The sequence below is a fragment of the Cetorhinus maximus genome, chromosome 17 (assembly GCF_964194155.1).
Source record: "Cetorhinus maximus chromosome 17, sCetMax3.hap1.1, whole genome shotgun sequence".
NCBI classification, from domain to species: Eukaryota; Metazoa; Chordata; class Chondrichthyes; order Lamniformes; family Cetorhinidae; genus Cetorhinus; species Cetorhinus maximus.
Window position 1 is genome coordinate 49,801,729 of NC_135895.1, and position 27,970 is coordinate 49,829,698.

Sequence of the window (27,970 nt, forward strand, 5' to 3'; positions counted from 1 at the left end):
TAAATGTCCGGTAGAAGAGGCGTGGTGAGCAAGCACACAAAATGTAGATCCTCAGGAATGTCAAATCTCAGCCAATCTGTAACTCTGCACCGAGAGGTTTAATTCAGAGTTTGGGGAATCCGTTCGCAATCCATAATGTTTCGCACAGGTCTTCAGCTGTGTTGTGTTTTTATCGCATTGGTCTCTGTAAATACCCAGAATGGTAGGTGAACAGATTTTTATTTAAAATGCAAATACGAGGATCGCACTCACGCGAATCGAATTAAAACTGAGTTAAACCTCAAGAGACCCGTAGAGGTAAACATTTTAACAATAAATAGCTCCATTGTGCACATTGCTCTCTAGTATTTTATAATATTTAGTAAAAACAGAGTGTTTGGCAAGGGTTGATCTCTAAGGTGGTTTAGAAGGCCTCCAGAGAACAATAACTATTGCATAATTCAAAGATCTGAAACAGGCTCGGTGTTATTTTAGGATCGATTTCATTACTTTTCCGCAAGTTCAGTCAATTTCATGACATTAGAAGCACATCGGAATGTGATTTCGGAATTTTGTAGTTCAACGTTTTGCCCCGTAGGTATCTTTAAAACAAACTATCTTTACCGTGACTGGAGATTTCAATAAGGGGGGCATGGGCTTAGGACTGAGCGAAATCTGATCGTAGGGTGAAAGGGCTGTACAGTTAACAATGTAAACCTCAGTGTTGTTCAGTTCTCCAGTGAAGGTATTCCGGATCCCTCCGGCGCTTCAGAATCCACTCCTGTGGGACACGGACCACACAATCCAACAGTTGTCGGCTCCTTACAGCTATCCAAATGCAACGAGGACCAAATATCTATCGGCCACTCTTCTCCTCGAACATTACAAGCATATAATAAACATATTGTTTCCGGAAACTTCAGTGATTTCAGTATAAGCAAACAATGCGTCAGTCCTTATCGGTGCTCGATCGCCCAATTCCCTGCTCTGTTCAATCTCAAAATCTATTTCCTTTAGAATTATTGAACTAATGGAATCCTCATACTTTATTGGGAGGGTAGCCCGAGGCGCACTTGCTGCTAAAGGTCCGGTTCGGGGGAGGGGGAATCGTTTGAGGCGGCGCTTTCTGTGGGTGTTGGCATCAGTAATCCGGAGGAAACGGTGAAATGGCACAACTATGCAACTCTTGTTGTTCCAGAGTTTGTTTCGCTAACTACCTCAGTAAGTGAGGTACAGTGAGGCCTGCAAGCCACTTCATCAAAGCTCTCGGCCACTTAGGTTTCTATATTTTCATGGTTTGCCGTTTAACTTGTTAGATAAACAATGTTATGTATTATAATTATTGTATTTTCCTGTTTGTTGGTGTTTTCCTTAAAATCAGTGTTTTAGTGTTTACTTCCCGCTGCTACATTTTTGATGCTGCCACCTGACCTATTGAGTTACAAGCACATGGGCTTTGCTTTGAACCTAACACAAACTGTCCTGGATTCGGAGGAGGAAGGAGACTTGGCTGAAGCTGTGCTTGCAGCCGGGAAGACTTGAACGTGAAGGAGTCATTAACTGGACCTTCACTTAACAGCTTTACAGGGGCAGTCCTTTGATGTTCTCTATATCTGATTCACCCCATAATCAAATGCTAAGAGAATTCCCTTTGATTACTACCCTACAAACTTGCCCTCAACACCAATATTTAACCAACCCCAAATTCCTGACATATGGGAAAAGTGGAAAAATAGGCATTTGCTTGTACTGGGTGAATGAGTACCAGAGTTTGGGCTGGATTCCATATGTCTCTTAGCCCAACAGATGTTAACATACAAGAACGTGCCCAAGAACGTGCAACCAGTTTATTTCCTTATTTTGAATGAGTCATCTTGCATCAATGATTTCCCACCGTGCTGTTTGTACCTGGTGATATTGTGATCTTTGGTTTCAAACCTCATGCTCCTCCACTACAAGTTGGAGAAGCTGCTTTGTCATGCTGCTGCCCCTCAGTGTGAACCCAGCAACTCACCAGTGCCTGTTCCTGCTGGGTCATGAAACAGCACAGTATATGTGAGCCTGCACTTAGCAGCTGAGACGTCCATGGTTTTCTACAACTCCTCATATGTGCAGCTTTTACCCTTTTGAAAAGAGAACAAAGGGCCTCTGACCATTTTCAGGTAACATGAGTGACACACAATGTACAACTTCCATTTCATCTGGTGTGAAAGGATGAACCTACGGACATACAAAATAGGAGCCGAAGTAGGCCATTCGGCCCCTAGAGCCTGCTCCACCATTCGATAAGATCATGGCTGATCTATTTGTGTTTCAAATGCCACATTTCCATCTATCTCTGATAACCTTTGATTCCCTTCCCTAATGAGAATCTATCTACCTCTGCCTTAAAAATATTCAGTGACTCCGCCTCCACCGCCTTCTGAGGTAGGGAGTTCCAAAGTCGCACAACCTGCTGAGAGAAAAAAATTCACCTTATCGCTGTCGTAAAAGGGCAACCCCTAATTTTAAAATAGTTCCATCTTGTTCTGGACTCACCCACAAAAGGAATCATCTTTTCCATGTCCACCTTGTCAATACCATTCAGGATCTTATATACTTCAATCAAATCACCCTTCACTCTTCTAAACTCCAATGGAATCAAGCCCAGCCTGTCTAATTGTTCCTCCTAAGATAACCCGCTAATTTCAGGGATCAATCTAGTAAACCTCCTCTGAACCACCTCCAACGCATTTACATCCTTCCTTAAATAAGGAGATAAAAACTGTGCACAATATTCGAGATGTGGTCTCACCAATGCCCTGTATAACTGAAGCATAACATCCTTGCTTTTAAGTTCAATTCCTCTCGTAATAAAGGGATAGTGTTCCATTAGCCTTCTTAATTCATTGCTGTACCTTCATACCAACATTTTGTGACTCATGCACTAGAACACCTAGATCCCTCTGCACCTCGGCATTCTGCAGCCATTCTATGTTAAAGTAATACTCTGCTTTTTTTATCCTTCCTTCCAAAGTGAATAACTTCACATTTTCCCACATTATACACCATTTGCAACATTGTTGCCACTCAACCTATTTATATCTGCCTGCAACCTCCTTATGTCCCCTTCACAACGTACTTTCCTATCTATAGTTGTGTCATCTACAAATTTAGCTATCATGCCTTCACTCCCCTCATCTAAGTAATTGATATAAATTGTAAAAAGTTGAGGTCCCAGCACAGTCCCCAGGGGACTCCACTCCTCACATCCTGCCAATCAGAAAAAGACCCATTTATGCATACTCTCTGTTTTCTGCCAGCCAGCCAGTCTTCTACTCACGCTAATATGTGATCCCCTACGCCATGAGCTTTTATTTTCCGCACTAACCTTTGGTGTGGCACCTTATCAAATGCCTTCTGCAAATCCAAGTACTGCGGCTGGAATTTTCCCATCCTGCCCACAGTGGGTTTCATGGCGGGTGGGAGCAGAGAATCCAGCAGCAGGCAAAAAGTCGGAAAGCCGCCAGCATAAAAACAGCTTGCAATTCTCCCGAAGGTGTGTTCAAGGTGGGTCAGTTATCCCACCATTTAGTGGTGTGAACGCCATTTGCATTCATTAACATCTCATGAATGCTGATTAAAACAGCTGCTCACCAACATCTTGTCACGCCTTCCAATCTTGCCAGTGGGAAATTACATCTGCCTCAAACCCGTTTGAAAAGGGGTGGCATGCACAAGTTGGATCTCAGTTCACTGGTAACTTTGAGGTGAGTGGAACATACCTAGCTTACCTACCATAGCGCTGCGCCGGTCTTGTGATGAACGCCACACTGCTGGGGCTGTAGGGTTGGACTGCTCCTGCTCTTTGCCTCTGTTGTCCTGAAGAACACCACTGTGCTGTGGTACTCATACAGGCCTCCACTTTTGAAACCAGCACTTCAACCAGGGTGGGCGAGGGTGGGGTTGATGAACACAAGGGGAGCGACAGGGAGGGAAGGCTGTGGAATGGCAGTGAGGGGGAAGGGTGAACATGAGGGTGCCTTTCTTGTTGCCACAGGAGTGAACAGGAGTCTGCTTAGAAAGAAAGGAGGAAGACATTGCAATGAAAACCAATGAAAGCCAATGGCTTCATTCGCACTGTTAAAGAGCTGTTCAGAACTCAGTGGCACAGCAGATACATGGGAACACCATCCCCTGAAAGTTCCCCTCCAAGTCACTCACCATCCTGACATGGAAATATATCGCCATTCCTTCACTGTCGCTGTGTCAAAATCCTTGAACTCCCTCCATAACAGCACTGTGGGTGTACCTGCAACAGAGGGACTGCAGCAGTTCAAGAAGGCAGCTCACCACCACCTTCTCAAGAGCAATTAGGGATGGGGACTAAATGCTGGCCTAGCCAGCGATGCCCACATCCCGTAAATGAATTTTAAAAGATGATTGGCCATTAATATGTCACGTCCGAGATTGGAGCACAGAGCTAGGTTGAGTCACTCATCTCAATTAAACTTTAGCATCCCACGCAGGGTTCAAGATGTTATATATCTGAGATGCCATCTTGGTCACCTCGATGTGTCTGCTCGTGTCTCAGGGACAAGACGGCATCAGCCACCATGCAAGTAGGGCAGGAAAAACTATGGACCCTTACAGTTTCTAAACGTTTCATCTTCTGAGCTTCACTTTCTTGCCTCTTGACTCATTAATGTCTTCAATGCACACATGTGGCTATATGGGCTCCATGGAACAGCCCCTAATGTTTATTTGCAAGGGCTATCATTCCATCAATGTACAACTGGTGTGTGATCACCGGGAGCACATACTGCACATTTGTGTATGGTACCCTGGGAGTTGCCATGCCTCTTACACCCTGAGTCACTCCCAGGTGCCTGAGATTTTCAAGGGGCTATTATGTCTGCAGGGGTGGCTGCTTGGGGATAAGGGATACCCACTGAAATGCGTCGCCCTCTTAGTCGTTCTGAGGAGAGGTACAACGCTACTCACAGCTCCACACACTCCCTTATAGAGCAGACCATAGGGTTTCTGAAGATGCGCTTCAGATGCTTGGACTGCTCAGGTGGCTCACTCCCGACACAGTTTCCCATCTTCGCAGTGTGTTGCGCCATTCACAATCTGGCAATACAAAGAGGTGACCCCCTGCCAGAGAATGAACTGGAGGTGGATGAGAGCTCATCAGAGGATAAAGATCCAGAGGCCCAGGAACCTCGGGAGGCAGCTGAGGGTCAGTATGAGCGCAATCATGCCATGGAGGAAGGAAGACGTGCCTGTGATACATTAATTGTTGTCAGGTCCCAGGAAGAGTAAGGGGCAGGTGATGGCATAGTGGTATTGTCACTGGGCTAGTATTCCAGATACCCAAGGTGATGGTCTGGGGACTCAGGTTCAAATCCAGCTATGGCAAATGGTGAAATTAGAATTTAATAAAAAATCTGGAATTAAAAGTCTGATGATGACCATGAAACCATTGCTGATTGTTATAAAACCCCATCTGGTTCACTAATATCTTAGGGAAGGAATCTGCTGTTCTTACCTGGTCTGGCCTACGTGTGACTCGAGACCCACAGCAATGTAGTTGACTCTTAAATGCCCCCTGAACAAGGGAAATTAGGGATAGGCAATAAGTGCTGGCCTAGCCAGAGATGCCCACATCCCGTGAATGAATTAAAAAAAAGTGAGGGCATATGGCCACATTTCTCCCAGCCCTCAATGCCATTTAATTTTATCTCGGAGCATGTTCATCCACTTGCAGTGAGAACAGGTCCTGCATTCACACTTGCATGTTCTGACCTCATGAATCACCAGACCATGATCTTTGCTTTGGTCAGTAAGAGGCGCACAGTCAGTGAGGGGAGATTTCAGCCTGAGTGAGACAGAGAGCGAGTGAGTATGTTTGGGAATTTGGTTCAAAGTGGGAATTTGGTGCATAGGGGGAAAGAAGTGCTTTAGGTAAGGTTTACTGCAAGAAGTAAAGGGTGCTGAGCGGGAGTTCGGTGAAGGGTTGGGGGAGGTGCTTTTTTCTCCTACTCTTTTTCAGCCTCCAGTATTTGATTTCTACTTTGGTGCAGCACATGGAGCAGGTAAACCAGTAACTGGTATTATTAGTTTTATTAGTATTGTAAGCACTGTGTTGTTTTATCAGTATTGGAAAGTTTACTGGCAGTGCCAAAATCTATTGGGAGGTGTAGGTTTTATTAATTATAATTAATTAATTAGCAATTATTAATTAATTAACACATGATGGAGATGGCAGGGCAGGTGATGTGCTACAATTGCAGGATGTGGAAGCTTCTGGATACTGGTGTGATCCAGGGCAAATACATCTGCAGTAAGTGTTTGCAGCAGCAGGAACTTCGGCTCCGAGTTATTGAGCTGGAGGCCGAGCTGCAGACACTGCGGCATATCAGGGAGGGGGAAAGTTACCTGGACACTTTATCCAGGAGGTGGTCGCACCTCTTAGAATAGACTCTTCTGATTTCATCGGTGGTCAGGGACAGGAGGGTGTGACTGCAAGTGAGGCAGGTAAGGGGACCCAGAGGGCAGGGGTACAGGAGCCTCGGCCCTTGCAATTGTCCATCAGGTTTGAGGTTTTTTTCAGCTTGTTTGGATGAGAGTGGGGGCTGCAGGGTGGATGAGGTAACTGGCCTTGGCACCATGGTACAGGAAGCCATTCAAGCAGGGGGAGTTACAAGGAATGCATGTAGTGGTAGTAGAGGACAGTATAGTCAGAGGGATTGACAGTTTTCTCTGCAGCAAAGAGTGTGTGTCCAGATGGCAGTGTTGCCTGCTCGGTGCTAAGGTTCGGGACATCTGCTCAGGGCTCGAGAGGAACTTGCAGTGGGAGGGGGAGGACCCAGTTGTCACGGTCCATGTTGGTACCAATGACATAGGCAGAACAAAGAAGGAGGTTCTGCATAGTCAGTATGAGGAGCTTGGCACCAAATTAAGAAGCAGAACCTCAAAGGTAAGAATCTCTGGGTTATTACCTGAGCCACGTGCAAATTGGCATAGGACAAATCAGATTAGGGAGATGAATGCGTGGCTCAAAGACTAGTGTGGGAGAAGTGGGTTCCGGTTCCTGGGGCACTGGCACCAATACTGGGAAAGCAGGATCTGTACTGTTGGCATGGTCCACACCTGAACCGTGCTGGGTCTGGTGTTCTTGCAAGCAGCTTAACTAGGTAAGTAAAGAGGGTTTTAAGCTAAGTAGTGGGGGCAAGGGTACAAATTTGGGAAGATGTGGTAAATCAAACAGCAAAGGCAAGGCAAAAGAGAAAGGTATTATCACGGGAAATGAAAAGCAGACGGTGACAGGAAGGGATAGAGAGTACAAATCTAACAGTAAATCAACAGATGAAACTAGAGGTTATAGAAAGAATAAAAGGACAAAACTAAAGGCTCTGTATCTGAATGCACAAAGCATTTGAAACAAAACAGATGAACTAAGAGCACACATAGAAATAAATAAGCACGATTTGGTAGCCATTACAGAGCCATAGCTGCAAGAGAACATGGATCAGGACCTGAATATTAAAGGGTATGGGACATTTAGAAGGAAAAGAAGCGAGGAAAAGGTGGTGGGGTGGCCCTGTAGTTAATGATGGTATTAGCACAATAGAGAGCGGTGACCTAAGTCCAGAAAACCGGGATTTGGAAACAGTTTGGGTAGAGATGAGAAATGGTAAAGGCAAGAAGTCACTTGTGGGAGTCGTGTACGGGCCCCCTAATAGTAACCACATGGTAGGATGGAGCATGAAGGAAGAAATAATGGGAGCTTGTCAGAAAGGCACAATAATCACGGGAGATTTTAATCTACATATAGACTGGAAAAGTCAGATGGGCAAAGGTAGCCTAGATGAAGAGCTCATGGAGTATTTCTGGGATAGTTTCTTAGAACAACATGTTCTGGAGCCAACCTGAGAGCAGACTATACTAGACCTGGTATTGTGCAATGAGATGGGATTAATTAATGATCTCATAGTGAAGGCTAGGTAGAAGCGACTATAATATGATTGAATTTTATATTCAGTTTGAGGGAGGGAGGAGTGAATCTGAGACTATGTTTTTAAACTTAAATAACGGCAATTATAAGGGCATGAAAGCAGAGCTGGCTAAAGTGTATTGGCAAATTAGGTTAAGGGATAGGTCAATAGAGATGCAATGGCAAGCATTTAAGGGGATATTTCAGAATACACAAAATAGATACATTCCAACGAGTAATAAAAAGTCCAAGGGACGGACACACCATCCGTGCTTAACTGGGAAGGTTAAAGATAGTATCAAACTTAAAGAAAATGTATATAATTGTGCAAAGATAGGTGCAAGGCCAGAAGATTGGACAGAATACAAGGAACAGCAAAGGATGACTAAAAGATTAATAAGGAGGGAAAACTTAGAGTACAGGAGAAAGCTAGCCAGAAATATAAAAACAGATAGTAAGAGTTTCTATAAATATTTTAAAAAGAAACAAGTTAACAAAGTGAGCATCAGCCCTATAGAAAGTGAATCTCGAGAATTGATCATTGAAAACATGGAAATGATGAATTGATGAATTCAAGATGAATTGAACAGGTATTTTTCATCAGTCTTCACTATAGAGGATACAAGTAACATCCCAGAAGCAACTATAAATCAGGAAATAGAAGGTAGGGAGGAACTCAGGAAAATTACAATCACCAGAGAAGTGGTACTGAGTAAATTGTTGGAGCTGTGGGCTGACAAGTGCCCGGCTCCTGATGGACTTCATCCTAGGGTCTTAAAAGAAGTGGCTTGTGAGATAGTTGATGCATTGGTTTTAATTTTCTGAAACTCCCTAGATTCAGGGAAGGTCCCATTAGATTAGAAGATAGCAAATGTAACTCCATGGCCAAGAATTTTCCGCCTCTCCTGCCTGGCAGGATATTATGGTCCAGCTGAACTGAATGGAGGTTTAAATGGCTCGCTGCATCTGCCGGGAGGAGACATGCCACGTGAGGCCATAAATTCCTGGGCCATTATTCAAAAAGGGAGGAAGACAGAAAACAAGAAACTACAGGCCAGTTAGCTTAACAACTGTTGTAGGGAAAATGTTAGAAGCTATTTTTAAAGAAGCTATAGCAGGGCACTTGGATAAGTTCAAGATAATCAGGCAGAGTCAACATGGTTTTCCGAAAGGGAAATCATGTTTAATCAACTTATTGGAGTTCTTTGAGGAAGTAACATGTGCTGTGGATAAAGGGGAACTGGTGGATATACTGTACTTAGATTTCTAGAAGACATTTGATAATGTGGCACATCAAAGGTTATTGCGGAAGATAAAAGCTCATGGTATAGGGGGTAAGATATTGGCATGGATAAGAAATTGGCTGGCTAACAGGAAGCAGAGAGAAGGCATAAATGAGTCTTTTTCAGGTTGGCAAGATGTAATGAGTGGTGTGCCACAGGGATCAGTGCTGGGACCTCAACTGTTTACAATTTATATAAATGACTTGGATGAAGGGATTGAAGGGGTGGTTGCCAACTTTGCTCATGACACAAAGACAGGTAGGAAAGTAAATTGTGAAGAGAACATAAGGAAACTACAAAAAAGATATAGATAGGTTAAGCATGTGGGCAAAGATCTGGCAAATGGAGTATAGTGTGGGAAAATGTGAAATTGTCCATTTTGGTAGGAAGAATAAAAGAACCGTATTATCTAAGTGGTGAGAGATTGCAGAGCTCTGAGATGCAGAGGGATCTGGGTGCCTGAGTGCATGAATCGCATAAGGCTCATGTGCAGGTACAGCAAGTATTTAGGAAAGCTAATTGAATGTTATCATTTATTGCGAGGGGAATTGAATACAAAAGTAGGTAGGTTATGCTTCAATTATACAGAGCACTAATGAGACGGCATCTGGAGTACTGTGTATAGTATTGGTCACCTTATTTAAGGAAGGACGTAAATGCGTTGGAAACAATTCAGAGAGGGTTTACCAGACTAATACCTGAAATAAGTGGAAAGGTTGGACAGGCTAGGCTCGTATCCGCTGGAGCTTAGAAGAGTAAGAGGCGATTTGATTGAAACATATAAGATCCTGAGAGGTCTTGACAGAGTGGATGTGGAGACAATGTTTCCTCCTGTGGGAGAATCTAGAACTAGGGGGTCACTGTTTAAAAATAAACGGTTGCCCATTTAAAATGGAGATTAGGTGAAATCTTTTCTCTGAGGGTCGTGAGTCTTTGGAACTCTCTTCCTGAAAAGGCGGTGGAAGCAGAGTCATTGAATATTTTTAAGGCAGAGATGGATAGATTCTTAGTGAGCAAGGGGGTGATAGGTTATCGGCGGTAGCTGGGATGCAGATTTGAGGTTACTATCAGATCAGCCATGATCTTATTAAATGAGGGGCTTGAGGGGCCAAATGGCCCACTCCTACTTCTTATTCATATGTTTGTATAGTCCGCGGGGCCCTGTGAATGAGTTCACTCTGGAAACTGAGAGTCCACTGAGGAACAAGAGTGATGCGAGAGTAGGCTTGAAGCCTTTGCCGCCATCTAATGATGCAAACACTGCTGCGACTGAGATGTGGATATGCCTAGGGATCTCCTCCTCTTGTGCATGTCTTTTCTTCTGCCACTACCACTGAGGAGACACAAATGCCTCTAGAATATCAATGCTGATGTGCTGCCCTCGCTCAGTGGTGTTCCTTGGGGAAGAAGGGTTAGGAACACTTACATCACACATTTTCAATAAAGATTTAAACACATCTCCCTGCCACCACACAAGGGTGCAGAGACTAGTTCAACTGAATTTGACATCACAGGAATGTGAATCTCACATCGTTGAGTGGGAGGATGGCTAAACCTTGAAATAAGAGAATTCCAAAGAACAAAATCACAACATCTTCAGTTGCCGAAAACATTCACATAGTCATCAAATTTATTCACAAGGGGCAGAATTTTGCCCTTGATGGGCGGGTGGGCCCCACTGGCTTGGCGGCAGGTGGGCAGCCAATCGACACCACCGAAACAGGCCCCGCCGCCATTTTGAGTGGGCGGGCCACCCAATGGGAAGCGCTATGCACTTCCTGTTTGAGGGGGGTGAGGGATTCCCCAACTGTCAAAAGTGCGCTCTTTCGCGCAAGTGCGAAAGAGCGCACATCTCCCTGAGACTAAGTGCTGCCTCAGGGAAAGTGTTATAAACTTAAAAAATAGAAAAATAAAGAAATTATTAACATGTCAATTGGCCATTAACAGGTCGGCGGGTGGACAGCTGATTTCGCTGTCCGCCCGCCTTCCTGAATATTTAAATGTTTAATATTCCTGAATATTTAAATTGGTTCCTCCCAATGTCATCCCACGTCATTTTCGCATCGACGAGTGGGCCCCACCCTCAAATTGCCGACGGAAAGATTCTGGCCAAAGTGTAATTTCTTTGCATGTATAGCACACCATGACCCAACAGTGATGTCATTTTTTTTAACTTTCCTAACTCTAGGCTACGCCTGGGTGCAGCCCCGACATCCGCAGCAGAGGTGAAGGCAGTCTGCTGATTGCTACATCCTGAAAAGAGACACCTGCTCAGGGACAGAAGCGCCCTTGGCAGCCTGAGAAGCTGGAGAGGATGGGGTCACAGGCAGAGGGGACTGTGAGCGGCTGCACACCCTTGGAGTGTCCTGAGAGGAGGCCCCCGGCGTTTTCCCCTGATGCTTATCCTCCCTCTGAATGCCCAAGGGCCCTGCCCTGACTCCAGCAGGAGATGGTGCACCTGGAGGGAGGTCAAGGTGCCTCATCCCCATGTTGCCTACATCCTCATGGTGCCCACCAGGGTGTGTGGCCATGGACTTCAGGGCCAAGCACAAATCTGGCAAAACCTGCTGGACCAAGGCCTCCATGGTGGTCGCCAACCTTCCTATGGTGACCGCGAGGCGCTCGCATGTCACAACCACGACATCAGACAGAACGCGGATGGACTCCTCCATCGTTTGCTCTAGTCTGTTGAGTGATTGTCGAATATCTGCTCTATGTTCCACCACCTCTTGTTTCATCTCCAGCATTGAGGTGGCGGCCGCTTCCAGAGGCTCATCATCTGACTCGGAGTGAGTAGGTGGCTGGTCTCCAGCAGCCCTCCGAGTGCCGGAGAGCTGGGCTGTCCCTGACTCCAACTGCTGCTGGGACATGTCAGTGAGGTGTTCTCCAGAAAGTGAGCCCAAGCCTTATCTACAGCTGTTCCCCACTGATGTGTGTGTCTCTGAGCAGGTGGAGGGTGTTTGTGAGCGCCACGATGGTTCTTCCAGAACTTCCTCTTCAGATGTGGTCTGGGGCTTGCACTGGTGCTTGACTGGCTGGGGGCTAGAAAATAGAAAATAGAGTTTCAGTTAATGAGCATGAGCTATATAAGACTGCATGTGAGTCACTGTGAATGTCAGGAGTTGATGAGGTGATGGAGCTGTGATCTGTACTAGGTGCTGGGAGAGGCTAATCCCCCCTTCCCCACATGAGTGACTCCTGTCCTCCCCAGCCAGCTCAGCTGCAGCCTCCTCAAACTCAGTGAGGGCAATGATGTCGGCCGTCCCTCCCTCCCCCAGTCTGTGATCTCTGGCTCCTGTTGTGTGCCAGCTTGGCCTGTATGAAGAAGAAAGAAAAGCATGTGATGAGAAGGGGTGGAACAGACATTGAGTGAGATACGTGTCCCCTGAGTGTGATGAGCTCTCCCCAGAAGGACCAGAGGATGGAGTGTGAGCAACGTGATAAATGGGATGGTGATGATGTGAAATGAGAGAATGAGTGTTGATATGTGTCCCCCGCTAATAGTTGTGTGAGACCCCTGAGGAGAGTAGCCGTTTGAGTGCATGATGCCATGATGAGAGTTTGATAATGGAGGATGTTGAAGGATAACTTACCCTGGCAGAGCAGATGAGATCATTCATCCTCTTCCTGCACTGGATGGCATTTCGGGTGCGGGTGCCGGCAGTGCTGACCTGCTCTGCGACAGCCTCCCAGGCCAGATAGGTGAGGCTGCTGCGCTTCCTGCAGCATCCCTGGGACAGAGTGCTTCACTTTGCGCCTGTACTCCTCTGATCACAGCCTGGAGGGCCTGGTGGGTGAAGCGGGGCGCTGCCTTCTTCTTGAGGCTCTCGGCCTCCTTCTTGTGGCTACAAGACATCTCTGCACATGTCCACAAGACAGGTGGGCTAGAGAGAGGGAGATTATGTGTTGGGCTGGCCTTTAAATATGGCACCCCGACCTTCGACTCCGCCGGCTGACGGCAGACAGGCAAATCAGCTCCCGACCCGCCAGGTGATTCGGCCTGATGCTCACCTGTGCATAATTAATGACCCTCCAAGCATGGAATCAGGTGTGAGTTCCCGCCATTCCAGCCAGCAGTTTGGGCACTGCCATAACAGCTCGCCATCCACTTAGTGTCATAAATAGAAAATTCCACCCAGCACATCTACAGGCTCCCTTTTATCCACAGCAATTATTACTCTATCGAAGAACTCCAATAAATTGGTTAAGTATGATTTCCCTTTCACAAAACCGTGTTGATTCTTCCTGATGACCTTGAGTTTCTCTAAGCTATAACCTCCTTAATGATCGATTCTAACACCTTCCCCACAACAGACGTCAAGCTAACTGGCCTATAGTTTCCTGTTTTCTGCCTCCCTCCCTTCTTGAATAGAGGGGTTATATTTGCTACTTTCCAGTCTGATGTAGCCTTTCCAGAATCTGGCAAAGTTTGGAAAATTAACACCAACGCATCTAATACCTCATTAGCCACCTCTTTTAAGACCCTAGGATGAAGTCCATCAGGACCCGGAGATTGGTCAGCCCGCAGCTCCATCAGTTTGCTCAGTACTGCTTCCCTAGTGATTGTAATTTCACCAAGTTCCTCTCTCCCTTTCACCACCTGATTTGCAGCTATTACAGGAATATTTCTTGTATCCCCTCTAGTGAAGGCAGAAGCAAAATATTTGTTCATTTCATCCACCATTTCCCTGTTATCTACTATTAGCTCCCCATTCTCGCTCTCTAGAGGACCGATACTCACTGTGCTTACTCTTTTCTTTGTAGAAGCTCTTGCTGTCCATTTTTACATTTCTAGCTAGATCCCTCTCATACTCTAATTTCTTTCTCCTGATTAACCTTTCAGTCATTTTCTGCGATTATTTATATTCTGACCAATCATCTGAACTGCCACTCATCTTTGCGCATTTATATGCTTTTTCCTTAAGTTTGATGCTTTCCTTAACAACTTTAGTTGACCACAGATGGTGAGTCCTCCCCATTAGAATTTTTCTTTATAGCAGGAATACAGAGAGCATGCAAGTAGTTTTAGGAGTCATATCGTGAATTGGTGATGAAACTTGCTGAAATTGTATAAATGTGAGGAAGCCTGAGGTTTGAAAAAGAGAGCAGGGACCAGTGATTGCAGCTGCCATGAAGATGTGGCATTGTGGACTGAGCGCTTGGTGTTTGCTTAATGCAGCTATACTGGTGCTTTTCTGGGGGATTCTTTTATCTGGCATTCTTCATTGTGGAGAACCTTTCTTTTTATTCGTTACAATGAATGAAGCTTTGAGAAGACAACATGCTTGGCCATTGCTCGCTATGCTTACTACACATTGACTCCACTGGAAAATATCCCTCCTCCTGAAGCACAGCCACTTTCCCCTCAGCCAGCTGCTCCACTAAAACCTCCAGACTTTATTTACTGAAGGCAAGAACAATCCTGGGACCCCCTACGGGCAAGCTGTCTAGAAAATAAGCTTCCAAGGGAAAGGGTGTCTCTCTTTAAGATTGCTATTTCCCCCCAGCTGTTGCACTCCCAGTTCTGTGTGCCTGATTGTCACAATGCTCCCTATGCCCCAGAAGACCATGCAAGAAGCTTATTAAATTTATGCAAATCAGCCAACCCCATGCAATCTTGCAGAATCAGCCTGCCATTCTGCTAGAACTTGGGAAACATGAGCCATTTTTAGCCAACCTCAGAATCAGCCCTTAAATGGTCCCATAAAATGTATTTCAGAATGTATTGTCAGATAGAACAAACAAAATGCTTATCTCAGATACACTCTTCTGATTGGAAATCAAATTCAGGGGGAAACAAATCAGAATAGCTCTTCTTCAAAGTTCACTGCAACGCTGACAGAGATTGTAGTTTGAAATAGCACAAATTCCAAGCTCAATCATTGCAGTATTCTGCCTACCTGGGGTTAGAATAGTTAGGTACTTGTTTGGCCGGCGCAGACTTAATGGGCCGAAGGGCCTTTTTTTGTGCCGTGGACCTCTATGACTCTATCAATTACTCCTGGCTTGGAAAGTTCTCGTAGCTAGCTTCCCACTTCTGAGCTAAATATCTAACCATTCTTTACCCCCTATTCTGTAATTCCTAACATTAGCAATATATGGCAAAGTGGAACAGGTCAAAAGCTTCCTAAAGATCCAAGCATGCTACCTGATCCTCCTTTGTCAATCTGGGTCTCATTTGTGGGTTGTGGATTTAAAATGATTCCATTTGGAGATGTGCAGCTGAGCATACAGCAAAATAAGGGTAGCAAAAGCAGAGGCAATGAGGCACTAGCAATATTTCCTAAGCTACTAAACAATATGCAGTACTAACAATGAGAGCCAATTGCAAGAAATGTTCCTGGAACTTCCCATGCTTCACTGCTGTCACCTTGGCAGGAACTCTTCTTGCACACATATGCGGAGTTTTTGTCAAAGTTGCAGCAGTGGAGTGGGAGAAGCTCCAAGGACATTCTCAGCAAATGCAACCAGATTGAGGAGGATTCAGGCACGAGATTGGAAGGTAACAAATGCAGCTCATTGTGTTTGAGAATAAAATAATTCATATACAAAAAAAAAGACGTATGTTAAATGGAATATATATACAGCATGCTGAGCTATTAGGAAATTTAGGGGGTTTGTGGATCTATGAAACCATCAACTTAGTACTTGACTATAGTAAAAAAATACTACTATGGATTACAGTAACCATGATATAAAGTCCAGGTTGTTTTGTTGCTGTATGAGGTATTGGTTAGACTCCATCTAGACTATTGATCATTGTTATGGTCAGTGAATTATAGGAACATCATTACTGTACTTGAGTTCAAGTTCAAGAGTCAAGGAACCAAAATGATTCCAAGCCTCAGGCAATTTAAGAGGACAAAGTTAAGAAGGCTGGGTTTCTGTGGAATTTGTTCACAGTGAGAAAGGTTTCAAACACCAGGCCATAGTAGTTGGAAAGTTAGGAGTAAGAAAGTAGTCTACTTCAATAATGAGCCGGGATGTTGTCATGAACCATAGCCTCTGCTATATCCAGTGCCTTCAACCATTTCGTGTTATCAAGCGGAGTCAATCAATTGGCTGAAGACTGGCATCCGGGGACCTCAGGAGAAGGCCGAGATGGATCATCTATTCGCCCCTTCTGGCTGAAGATGATTGCAAATGCTTCAGCCTTGTCTTTTGCACTGACATACTGGACTCCCCCATCATTAGGGCTGGTGATGCTCGTGGAGCCTCCTTCTCCTGTTAATTGTTTAAGAGTTTTGTGAGGACGTTGCCTGGAATGGAGAATTTAAACTATGATGAAATATTGGATAGGCTGTGGGTCAGAGTTGGCTGAGGGGAGATTTAATTGAGGTGTAGGAAATTATGAGGAGGCTTAAAAAGGGTATTTTCTTCAGAAGTGAGATCAATAACTGGGGAGATAGATTTAAAATAATTGATAGAAAGTTAGGGAAATTGAGGAGAAATCTTTGTTGGGGGTTCTGGAACTCACTGCCTAAAAGGATAGTAAAGGCAGAAACCCTCATCGCATTTAAAAAGTACTTGGATATGCACTTGAAGTGTCATAAACTAACGGGCTAGGGACCAAGAGCTGGAAAGTGGGATTTGGACAGATAGCTCTTTTTCAGCTGGCATGAGCTTGATGGGCTGAATGGTCTCCTTCTCTGCCATAAATCTCTCTCATCGATGAGTTTCTTAACAATATACTGGTGGAGTGACATCTGTGGAGGTCTCTGAGACAGCTGTCTGCAAGTCCCTGAGGCAGCTGTCTGCCTTCAGGGAGCTCTCTGGCAGCACTCACCCGTGCCCACAGTGACATAGTCACCCGCCCTCTTTCTGCCCCCACCCTGGTAGCGCTGAGCTTTTTAGCTTACGTTTCATCCTGGCTGGCTGTTAATTGGCCAACCAACGTGAAATCGCATTCAGGGGTCCGTTTCCCGGCTGCTCCGAGGCCCGCCAATCGCACGCGCCCGACAACCTAAAATTTCAGGCCAAAAGGTTAGTTTTAGTATCTTTTATAATGTTACTAATGTTTGGAATTTGAGGAAGTGAGCATTGTAAAGGAAACAGATTTATGAACATTTAAAACATGCAACATCACAAATGCAATATTGTAACTGATAAATATATTACAATTTATGCAGCATTGCATAAAATGTGAATGGCTTCCTTAGAAAGAGGCCTAATTTCTGCATTGAACCATCTTAGACCTATGAAAGGACAATTTAATTACATGAAATGGGTTTAGTTTCTGGTGACTTGATGTCTTTTTTTCAACAGAAGAGCTTAAAGAACAGTCCAGCAGAGGTTTACAACCTTGGCTTACAGGAATCATTGCAGTCGTTGTGTTTTTGTGCGTATGTTTCATTGGATTTATCATGAATAAACTCTGGTGCAAAAATTCTGAGTAAGTTCCTGGATTATTTTATTTTTACTGTATGAGCTCCTTACTGATTGACAGTTTCTTGATTATGCAAATAATTTTGGAATTTGCAATATGCTGCTTTTAAACCAGTAATTTTCTTCTCTTCCCTGATCTCTCATGCCATCGAAAAGGGTTACATTTAAGGGGGCTGATCCCATACCTCCACCAATCTCTGGGCTGTGTATCAGGGTGGTTTGGGATAATAAACACAGCCTGCAATTTCTTCTTGGGCTGAATATTACGCTGATCGGGCAGGTGTGCGCCCAACCAGTTCAGGCATGAAATAACACGAGATGACATCGGGCAAGCGTCCCGACGTCATTGCGCACTGATGCAACATTTCGTCCGCCGACAATTAAGGGGGCAATTAAGCCCATTGATGGCGCAAGTGTCTGCTATTTTCCGTTGCCTGTCCAACCTTACAGTTGGCGGATGTGCAAATCAGATAGGCGGCCTTTACATTTTTCATGAAATCTCATCCAAAGGCGGGATGGGGTTTCTGTTATGAAATAAAATAAAAATGCTGCCCACAGATTTTTATTTTTTATCATCTATATTTTCAGGTGCCTGATTGTGATGAGCGGACATTTTTTTTCCTGCTTTATAAAACTTTATTGGAACATTTTCGGGTCTACAGCTCCTTGAGGCAGCTCTCTACCTTCAGGGAGCTTTCAGTCAGCGCCCACCCGCATCCACGTTGACGTCATCGCGCAACTTCCTCCTGCCCCCACCCTGACAGTGCTGAGCTTTCCAGCGAGTGCTTCACGCTGCCTGGCCAGTAATTGACCAGCCAGTGAGAAATCACAGTTGGGGTCCGATTGCGTTTGGCGTGCGGCGGTTTCCTATCTGATCCCGTCCGGCCAATCGCGCCTGTCCGCCGAGCTAAAAACTCAAGCCCATGACCACAGTTAACACAATTAATCTGTATGACTAAAACTAATGTTTGACAGATGCTCTTACTGTCTACAGACTGGTTTAGTGTACCTGAGTGACAGAGTTAAAGAGAATATAAGAATACTTATGTTGTGAAAGGGTGCCTGAAAATTGTTGAATAACATTAATTAACCATGATGACATGTCCATTCTCCATCGCCTGGGAGAATAAAAAAATGATTTAAAAATATCAAATATGCTTTCATCTTTGCTAAACTTTCAAGTACTGTCCTGGCGCTGCATCCCGCACACACACAATCGAGGTGGGGGGCAGGGTAAGTGAGGGAAGTGGCCACGCATTAGGGACACCTGTATAAACTGACCACACCTCTGCAACTGAGACAGATCAGGCGCAGCCACAGTGATATGATTGGGGTCGGGCTCCTAGCCTGCCCACCAAGCGCTCCATACCTTACCATCCTTCCCACACACCCCCAGCACAGACTTCGACTCCACCACCACTTTATTGGACCGCGGAGCAGTTGGGCTGCACACGTTGTACAATCTCCTCGCCAGTGCTGGCCATGTAGCAGTCACTGCTGGAGGTGCTCACAGCCCCTTGCAATCTCAGCATCCTGGTTTGGACCAGTATCCCCCATGTCGCAGGTTGACAGGACAGCCATGCAGCGCACTCATCTCTGGCCATCCGAGGGGTGACCAGCACTCTCCGGGAAGCATTAAGGGGCGGTCACACAGGGCCAGGAAAGGTGCTAAGTACAGCCATGATAACCACGTCTCTCTCTCTCTTTCATGCTGTAGGAGGACCACGTCAGGATCATGGATCCTGGTGACCTAACTGTATGCCTGATGGCCTACAGAGACTGTAGAAGATGGAGGAGAGAGCGACTGAGGCACCTGGCTGCGCAAAGGCAGGAGCAGCAACCTCACGAAGAAGGGACAGCAGGAGCGACAGTGAGCCGTGGCTGGTCAGCGCCTAGTGACACTCAGGGTCTATAGCTGCCGCCTGCCATTCCTGCAGATGACTGAGAACCAGGGTCGCCAACAACTGTGCATGTCTAGGGACCTGGTGTCTCACATCTGCCACTTGCTGCAGGACATGGCACTAAGGGGACATGGAGGGCATCCATTGCCAGTGACTGTGAAAGTGACCACAGCGCTCAATTTCTATGCCAGTGGCTCCTTTCAGGGCTCCACAGGCGACCTCTGTGGGATTTCACAATCCGCCACCCACAAATGCATCCATGAGGTCACAGATGCCATCTTCTCCATGGCACACAACTTTGTACATCTCACCCGGGACCGGGACAGCCAGGATGCAAGAGCCATTGGATTCGCCCTGATCTCGGGATTCCCACAGGTGCAGGATGCGATTGACTGCACTCATGTGGCGCTCAGGTCTCCATCACTACACACAGTGGACTTCATCAACCACAAGAGCTTCCATTCACTGAAAGTGCAGCTGGTATGCAACCACCAGAAGTTGCATCCTGCAGGTATGCGCACAGTTTCCAGGGAGTGTGCGCGACGCCTACATCCTGAGTCACTCGCAGATCCCTGCAGTCTTCCAGGGTTCACAGAGGCTGCAGGGTTGGCTCCTCGGGTACAAGGGGGCCGTGGCTGATGACACCCATGTGGCGGCCTCAGACTGCAGCAGAGCGATGCTATAATGAGGCTCATGCAGCAGCTCGCAACTTGGTGGAGCATACCATCGGGATGCTAAAGATGCGGTTCCGGTGCCTGGACCAGTCTGGTGGAACCTGCAATATAGTCCACAGAGGGTGTCACACATTGGCGTCGCCTGCTGCGCCGTTTACAACCTGGCGCTGCAACGCAGAGAGGAGCTGGCAGAGGAGGAGATGGAGGAGCTGGAGGTCTCCTTGGATGAGGAGGATGCCTACGGGGATGAGGGTGAGGGGGTCCTTGGTGGTGACGATGATGAGGATGAGGCTCTCACACTGGCTAGATGAGGCAGGCGCACTTGGGAGGCCCTCATAGCTGCCAGATTTGTGGAGGATGATGACAACATGCAGTGAGGTGTCCCCGTAGATCCTCACATCGCAGTTGTGAATGCCAGTCGCAGCGCCAATACCCTCTGTGAGAATACTCCTGTCATGGAAATGCAGTGGAGGCCCTAATAGTCGCTCGATTGCAGGAGGATAATGACAACTTGCAGTAAGGGCACCCCATAGATCTTCACATAGCCTCTGAGAGTGTCTGACTCCTGTCTGGCCGAGGGCAGCTCACTTGTGCTCCATGATCAGGGCCATCTCAGAGACACAGCCATGAAACTTTAGACGCATCTGATGCTGTGTCCACCTTCAGCACCTCAGCCCTTCAGGAGCTGGTGCACAGCATCACTGGTCACAGATACTGGTGTGATGGGGGCCAGCCCCACCTTAAAGGTGCTGAGTGCACACAGAGAGAATGAGAGAAATCTGGCGCCTGCCCACTACATTCTGGCAGCAATGACCAGCACCACCGAGGTGCAGGCATCAGTAATGTTTCCAGGAGTGTGAGGCTGGACCATCACTGTGGTCTGAAGGCCGCACAGCGCACAGGGAAGAGGCCCTGGACTGAGACACCTGCCTTTTATCTTGTGCAGAAAGGTTTCACATCTGAGTGACAAGAACACTGCTCATCAGAACAAGGAGCCATAGGCAGGGAGACATTCTTAGGAGTTTATTTACAATATTGAACAGTATGTACAAGTGATCAACACCCATGGCCAGTCTGTGCAACTACTTTTACTTCACTTTCCTAATCCTGTTGCTACATCTTGGTGCTCCCTGGACATCTACAGCAGAGGTGGAGGCAGCCTGCTGACTGTGACACCCTGTCTATAATGACTTTGGCGGGCGTCCTGTGGAGGCCTGAGACTTGGAGGGCGCCGGCCTGCTTTTGGGGTCCTGCTGTGTGGCAGTGGCACCCTCCTCGGCCTGTGAAGCTGGAGCTGCTGAGGTCACAGGAAGAGGGGATTCAGATGGGCCGGTCACTCCGAGAGTCACCTGGGTGGATGGCCCCGGAGTGTGCATTTGCTGATCCTCCTCCCTATGGATGCCCAAGAGACCCTGGCTGACTCTGTGAGCAGGAGGGGTAGCTGGAGTGAGATCAATCTGCCCAGCACCCCTCTCGCATACAGACTGTTGGAGGCCAACTATGGCAATAGCGATGGAATTAAGCCTGCGCAGCAGTGCAGGAGTGATGTCCTGGACCAAGGTCTCCATGGCGGCCGCCATCCTGCCAGTGTTGACCTCAGTGCACTGTAATGCCGGCGCTATCACCTCAGCCTGAAGGTGGACAAACTCCTTCATCATGTCTTTCAATCTGAGGAGTGTAGTGGACAACCCTTCCTGTTGTTCCCGAGCTTGCCTTTGCAGCTCCAGCAACTATAACATGACCGAGTCCAGAGGCTCATCATCTGATTCGGACTCAGCAACATTCTGGCCTCCAGCAGTCCTCTGATTGTTGGGGACCTGGGAAGTCCCTACCTCCGCCTGCTGTGGATCAGAAAGTGCGGTGTCCTCACCAGGTTGTGACCCCGAGGCTACTCTAAAGCTCGGTCCCACCAAGGTGTGTGCCTCTGCACTGGTGGAGGGTCTGGGTGAGCGCTGTGACGGGACTTCAGGGAGGCTGCCTTCAGATTCCTCTTCAGAGGTTTCTTTGGGGCTTGTTTGGAGGACCTGGGTTATGGACTCTGTCGGCTGTTTGGCAGATGTGCCTGCGAAAGCAAGGGGAGATAATTAATGCATGGCAGTGGCCTGTGAAGGAGGACACATCACTCACAGCATGGTTGTCTGATGGATGTTCAACTGCTGGATCCTCACTTGTGGAGCAGCACCGACATCACCGTCAGCACAGGACCGGTTCCAGTCAACACCGGCCAGCTGGATGTTTTTGAATTCTGTCAGAACTTTGATTTCCAGCATCCCTCCACCTGTCTGCGACCTTTCTCTCCTGTTGTGAGCCAGTTTGTCCTGCTTGGATAGGGATGGAGGGAGTGTATCAGGATGCCTGCCATGCCAGATGATAAGTATTCCTGGCCTGTGTGAGTGGTGAGTGTTCCCATGGACAGGATGAGGACAATGATGGTATGTATGAAAGAGTGAATGGTGATGTCCCTTGCACCAGCAGTGAGTGAGAGTCCTGTGGATGAGTGATGGGTCTGCGAGTGTGTGAGTTGGGAGCGATGAAAAGAGTGACTTACCCTGGAAGAACGGAGAGACCATTCATCCTTTTGCGGCACTGGGTGGCTGTCCTCCTCTGCAGGGCATTTGCACTGACCAGTGCTGCCACCATCTCCCAAGCTGGGTTGGTGACATTGCTACCCAACCTGCGGCCAGAGCGGGGTAGAACACATCCCAGCAGGCCTCCACGGCATCCAGCAGTCGATGGTCCCGTCATTGAAGTGGGGCGCTGCAGCCTTTTTTCCTTTGCTGGCCGTGCCTCTCGGGCAGCGGTGGTGAGCTGGTAGCGATGAGCGCTTTGCTGGTGGCTGCCTTTTAAAGATGGCAGCCAGCGTGATGCAACAGCGAGGTGATGGCGAGCGGGTGAATGAGAACCCACCCTCCATGGAAACGGTGTTTTTCACAGGAGTGAATAAATAATGAGGCGGGTTGGGACAATGCGGCGTGAAAGCCCGACATTTTCATCGACGGGTAGGACTCCATTTTACCCGTCCGCTACTGCACTTAGTGCAATTCTGGGAAAATTATGTCCAAAGTTATTCATTTATTATCGGTGACCAAATAGCAACAATAAGTTGAATTTATATAGCAACTTTAACGTAATAAAACATCCCAAGGCATTTCACAGGAGCATTATGAAACAAAACATGACACCAAGCCACGAAAGGGATATTGGGACATTATAGAAAGGAGGAACGTCTTAATGTTGGAAAGTGAGATTAGAGGTGGAGAGATATACAGAGGGAATTCCAGCACTTCGGGTTAAGGCAGCCTAACGTTCAGCTACCAATGGTGGAGTGATTAAAATCTGAGATGCTCAAGAGACCATAATTGGAGGAGGCTTGTGGGGTTGGAGGAGGTTACAGAGGTGGGGAGGGACAAGGCAGTGGAGAGATTTGAAAATGAAGATGAGAATTTTAAAATCGAGGTGTTGCTTAACTGGGAGTCAGTGTAGGTTAGCGGGCACCAGGATGGTGGGTGAATGGGATTTGGTATGAGTTAAACGCAGGCAGCGAAGTTTTGCACATCCTCAAATAATGGAAGGGTAGAATGTGCAAGGCTGACCAGGAGTGTATTAGAATATTCAAGTCTAGAGGTAACAATGGTTTCAGCAGCTGTGGCGGGGATAGAGTCAGGCAATGTTACAGAGTTGGAAATAGGGCACTTTTAGTGGGTGTGTGGCTGCAAGCTCATCTCGAGGTCAAATATGACAACATGGTTTCAAACAGGGTCTGGTTCAGTGTCAGACAAGTCCCAGGGAGAGGGATGCAGTCAATGGTTAGGGAATGGAGTTTATGGCAAGGTCTGAAAACAATGGCTTTGTCTTTCCAAATATTTAACTGGGTAGAATTTTTGCTCATCCAGTACCAAATGTCAGATGAGTAGTGAAGAGGTTGAAAGAGGTGGTGGTGAAGTAGAGCTGGGTGTCATCAGCATAATTATGGAAAGTGATGTTTTTACTGAGGAGCAGTATATAAACGAGAAATAGGAGTGGGTCAAGGATAGATGCTTGGGGGACACTGGAGGCAATGGTAAGGGAGCGAGGAAAGAAGCCTTTAGAGGTGATTCTTTCACTGCAATTAGATAGATAAGAATGAATCCAGGCAAATGCAGTCTCACCTAGCTGGAGTCATGGAGTGGCATTGGAATGGGATGGTGTGATCAACTTTGTCAAAGGCTGCAAACAGGTCTAGAAGGATAAGGAGGGAAAGTATACCTTTGTCACAGTTGCTTTTGTGACTTTGATTCCATGGCAGGAGGGGAAACCTGATTGGAGGGATTCAAACATGGAGTTCTGTGAAAGAGGGACACAAATTTGGGGGGGGAGGGGTGGGGAAACATGTTCAAGGACATTGGAGCAGAAGGGGATGTTTGGAGATAGGGAGATATTTTGCAAGGATGCTGGGATTTTTGCCACAACAAGAGGATAGTTGATTCCCACACAAAATATTGTAAAACATAATAATTCCTTGGTGTCAATCAGTTAAAAGAAATTTTAGCAAAATGCATGTAGAACTATAAACTTGCCAGATGCTGATTAACAGTCGCTAAGATTAAATTTTTCAGTGTTACATATCTAAACATTTTAATTGATGTTCACTGTCAAAACTTCTATTAACATAACCTGCAAAGCAAATGAAATGAGTACTCGATGTCCGAAAGGTTGAACTTTATATTCAATTCCACTGGAGCTCTGGAATGTGATATTAATATTTCACCAGACAGCAATGCCAAATGATTAAAGAAACCATGCAGCTGAATTTCGGTATCAAAAATGTAATTTAATAATTTTGCTTCAATCTTTCTCATTTTTGCTCAGGGAGAGTAATCAACCAGAATCACCAGCAACAGAGGCTGACTATGCAAATATTAATGGAACACAAATCACTGAAACCCTGACTTTAAAAGATGCTGTGAGGTGACTCAATGGTTAATATTTTCCTAAATGCTCTGAATATCAGCAGTGCAGTGATTCAAATATTTTACTTAGTCACCAGCACGTAGCCAGGGACAACAAATGTAATTTACAAAGAAATGTCAACATAAGAGCTGATAGTAGAATCATTTAAGGTGGAATGTTTCTGGAAGCAGTTAGGAATAAGCTTCAAAAAACTTTACAAGCTGTGCTACCTTTACCTTACAGCACTGTCGCTGGTGGCAACATTCTGAGGTAAAAGAGACACTTTGTCTTCCAAAAGCACTCTGAACCACGTACCTGATAAGGTCCCTTCATAGCGCCCTGTTACATATCAAAATAAACAGTCAGTTTCAATTTTTGTTCATTCAATTAGTTGACTGTTTTCTATATGTAAACATCAAAGAAAGCTTTTGCGCTTGAAGTCATTACTTGAACCAAGCCTGAAAACAATCATGGTGAGTGACAACAACCAGGATATTGAGTATATTTTCCCCTGTTTGCAATGTTTAAAAAAAATACACTCCCCGCCTCCTAGCTACTGACTCAATTGGGGTAGTAAATACCAGAACTAAATCCCAATCACAGAGCTGGACTATAAAGAAACATCAGAGGCAGAGGTATGACAGGATGGCTGTGGCAAACTGTGATATCACTTTTATGGAAAAGGCAGAGCTATGTGGATGTGCACTTAAACATTTGCATACAGCTCTGCTCTTGACCTTTGGCAGCCAGTGAAATTTCAAAAGAGTAGAAAATAATTGATGGGTGCTTATCAGAACTTTTGAAATTTAAAGATGATACAGTGGATTCCTGTGTCTTTTTTAAATGAGTGCAGCTATTCCCTGCTGTTAACCTGGAATGGATGCACTGGGAGAATAGCATCAAATGCCACATTTGTGTGTTACAGCAGCACTGTATTGCATGTTGTTGGCAGTGGTGCAACCCAATAGATGGTGTTGCATCTACAACAGATGTGGAGAATAACAAGCATAAGAAAAATTCATGGTTGAATCAGAGATATATGCAGAGGTTTGAAATATTTGCAGGAGCATTTTGCATTTCCAAATAGAAATATAAATGTTTATTTTATATAATGCAGTTTATTTAGATGAGTATTATAACACTAGAAAATTGGGCAACAATGTTAGTGCAAAAATCAAAACTGATGTTATTTCGGCAACAAAGAATGAAGCAAGGTGTGATTTGTGTTTCTGCATGATACCAGGTCTGTAAATTTAACAATAAGTACATAACTTTTGAATTAATTATTGCACCCTAGATGTACATAGTAAAATGTAGCTTCTACTACTTTCCCTGCTCCTTCTAATATACTCAGATGCTGACGTAAACCATTCACTCTGTGCCATATGGTAGTTCTCAACCAACTAGAACCCTTCTTTTGGCCTTATGGTGATTTATTTTTTCCTTTTTTTTTCTTTTTCCTCTGTCCAGTTCTTTCCCTTCCACTATGTGCTGACTGTGGTGCCATGGCATATGTGTAAGCCTGGATAGTGTGTTTTAACAAGCTATTCAAACGCTGGGGATCAGCATCTCCAAGCCAAGCTTGTACGCAGCGCACGCACACTTATGTACATTTCAGCAAGAGCCACAAATGGCGATCAAAAATTGCAAACCTGGCTGATTATAGCACCTCAATTACTTTAATGTATTTTTTCATAATTATAATGTTTTTTACTAAACCTTCATATCATTATCACTTCATTACCCATCATCATTTGACATGTGTTGTAAAGTGAAATTATTTTACCCTGAACAAGATGGATAAAATAAGAGCACAGTGATTTTAAGAATAATTTTATTTGATTGATAATTCATACTCACTATTGTTTAACCTTTCTTAATACAACAGATCCATTGAACATCCTAATGCCTATGAAAACATGTGTGAGATCAACAATGATGAGTCGCCAAAGATAACTATCACTGCAATGTAGTGCTATTAAGGTGTTTTACAAAAGATCTATTTACAGTAATGGATTAATTTTGTATGATTTATTGGATGCACAGCACATTTCCTTGCTTATTTTTGAATATACAGGTGGTATAGGACATATTGTGGAGAAATTCTAATGATGTAGAGCTTTTAGTATAACTTTAACCACATTTTTCAATGAGTCTGAGTATTTCACATGTATGAGCTTTTAAATTTAATTTTTTTTGAATATATTTTTATGTAAAAATTCAGATTTTTTTCTTTCCCTGAGCTTTGGGGTAGACAGGTGACCTGCTCATAAGTGCCACTTTGTACATCACATGCAACTGCTTGCTCAGAAATATGTGAGAGCAGTTCAGGATTTTTCAACTTCTGATGTTTGTGAACACATTTCCCTCTACACTCACTATGTCTCCTGAACACTATCATGTCAAGAACTGAACTCTGAACTGAACTGAACTCTGGAAGGAGCCATAGGTTTGAGCCTGATAAGCTGCTGCTCTGAGCAGGCAGCGAGCTCCTAGTTATCTACCAGCACTGCTCTGAAACCAGCCACTAGGGGGTGGATGGAGATAGCTCAAAGTGACTTCACTTTTCCCTCTTTGTGTGAAGATAGAAACCTGCTTTGGATTATTTCAGGATAGAAATTTAGAATCACATTCATAAGAATAATTTTGTTTGATTTGCAGCTGGTACCATATGAATAATTTGTTCTGTTCTTCTGTCTTGCTATGAAAAACAATGTTCAAAAGTGAGCTCCTGAGTGATTTCAAAATGAATTAGAAGTGTATTTGAAAAAATAATATACATTGTGAAAAGATTATTGTGTATTAACCCTTATTTTAACAATATAAAAATGATAAGCCATT

The 27,970-nt window shown here is 45.4% G+C and overlaps 1 protein-coding gene and 1 long non-coding RNA gene across 2 annotated transcripts in view; one reads left to right on the forward strand and one right to left on the reverse strand.

Annotated features, from left to right (window-relative positions):
• Positions 1–8,885, reverse strand: part of LOC144692388 (uncharacterized) — a 274,513-nt gene extending 265,628 nt beyond the window's left edge. Inside the window, exon 1 of the long non-coding RNA XR_013579313.1 lies at positions 8,872–8,885. This is a non-coding gene — a long non-coding RNA (uncharacterized LOC144692388). The remainder of the gene's footprint in view (positions 1–8,871) is intronic.
• Positions 53–27,970, forward strand: pdzk1ip1 (PDZK1 interacting protein 1). Its single transcript, XM_078561169.1, has 4 exons — positions 53–202; positions 17,506–17,632; positions 25,049–25,147; positions 27,018–27,970. Exons 1-4 carry the CDS (start codon positions 136–138, stop codon positions 27,100–27,102), a joined length of 378 nt encoding a protein of 125 aa, XP_078417295.1. The 5' UTR covers positions 53–135; the 3' UTR covers positions 27,103–27,970.

What these genes read in the sequence shown, in the direction of transcription:
- pdzk1ip1 (XM_078561169.1), top strand. Translation starts at nt 136, where the DNA reads ATGTTTCGCACAGGTCTTCAGCTGTGTTGTGTTTTTATCGCATTGGTC. An exon ending in CTCTGGTGCAAAAATTCTGA is followed by an intron (nt 17,633 to 25,048) that starts GTAAGTTCCTGG and finishes ATTTTTGCTCAG; the next exon opens with GGAGAGTAATCAACCAGAAT. An exon ending in ACTTTAAAAGATGCTGTGAG is followed by an intron (nt 25,148 to 27,017) that starts GTGACTCAATGG and finishes TTAATACAACAG; the next exon opens with ATCCATTGAACATCCTAATG.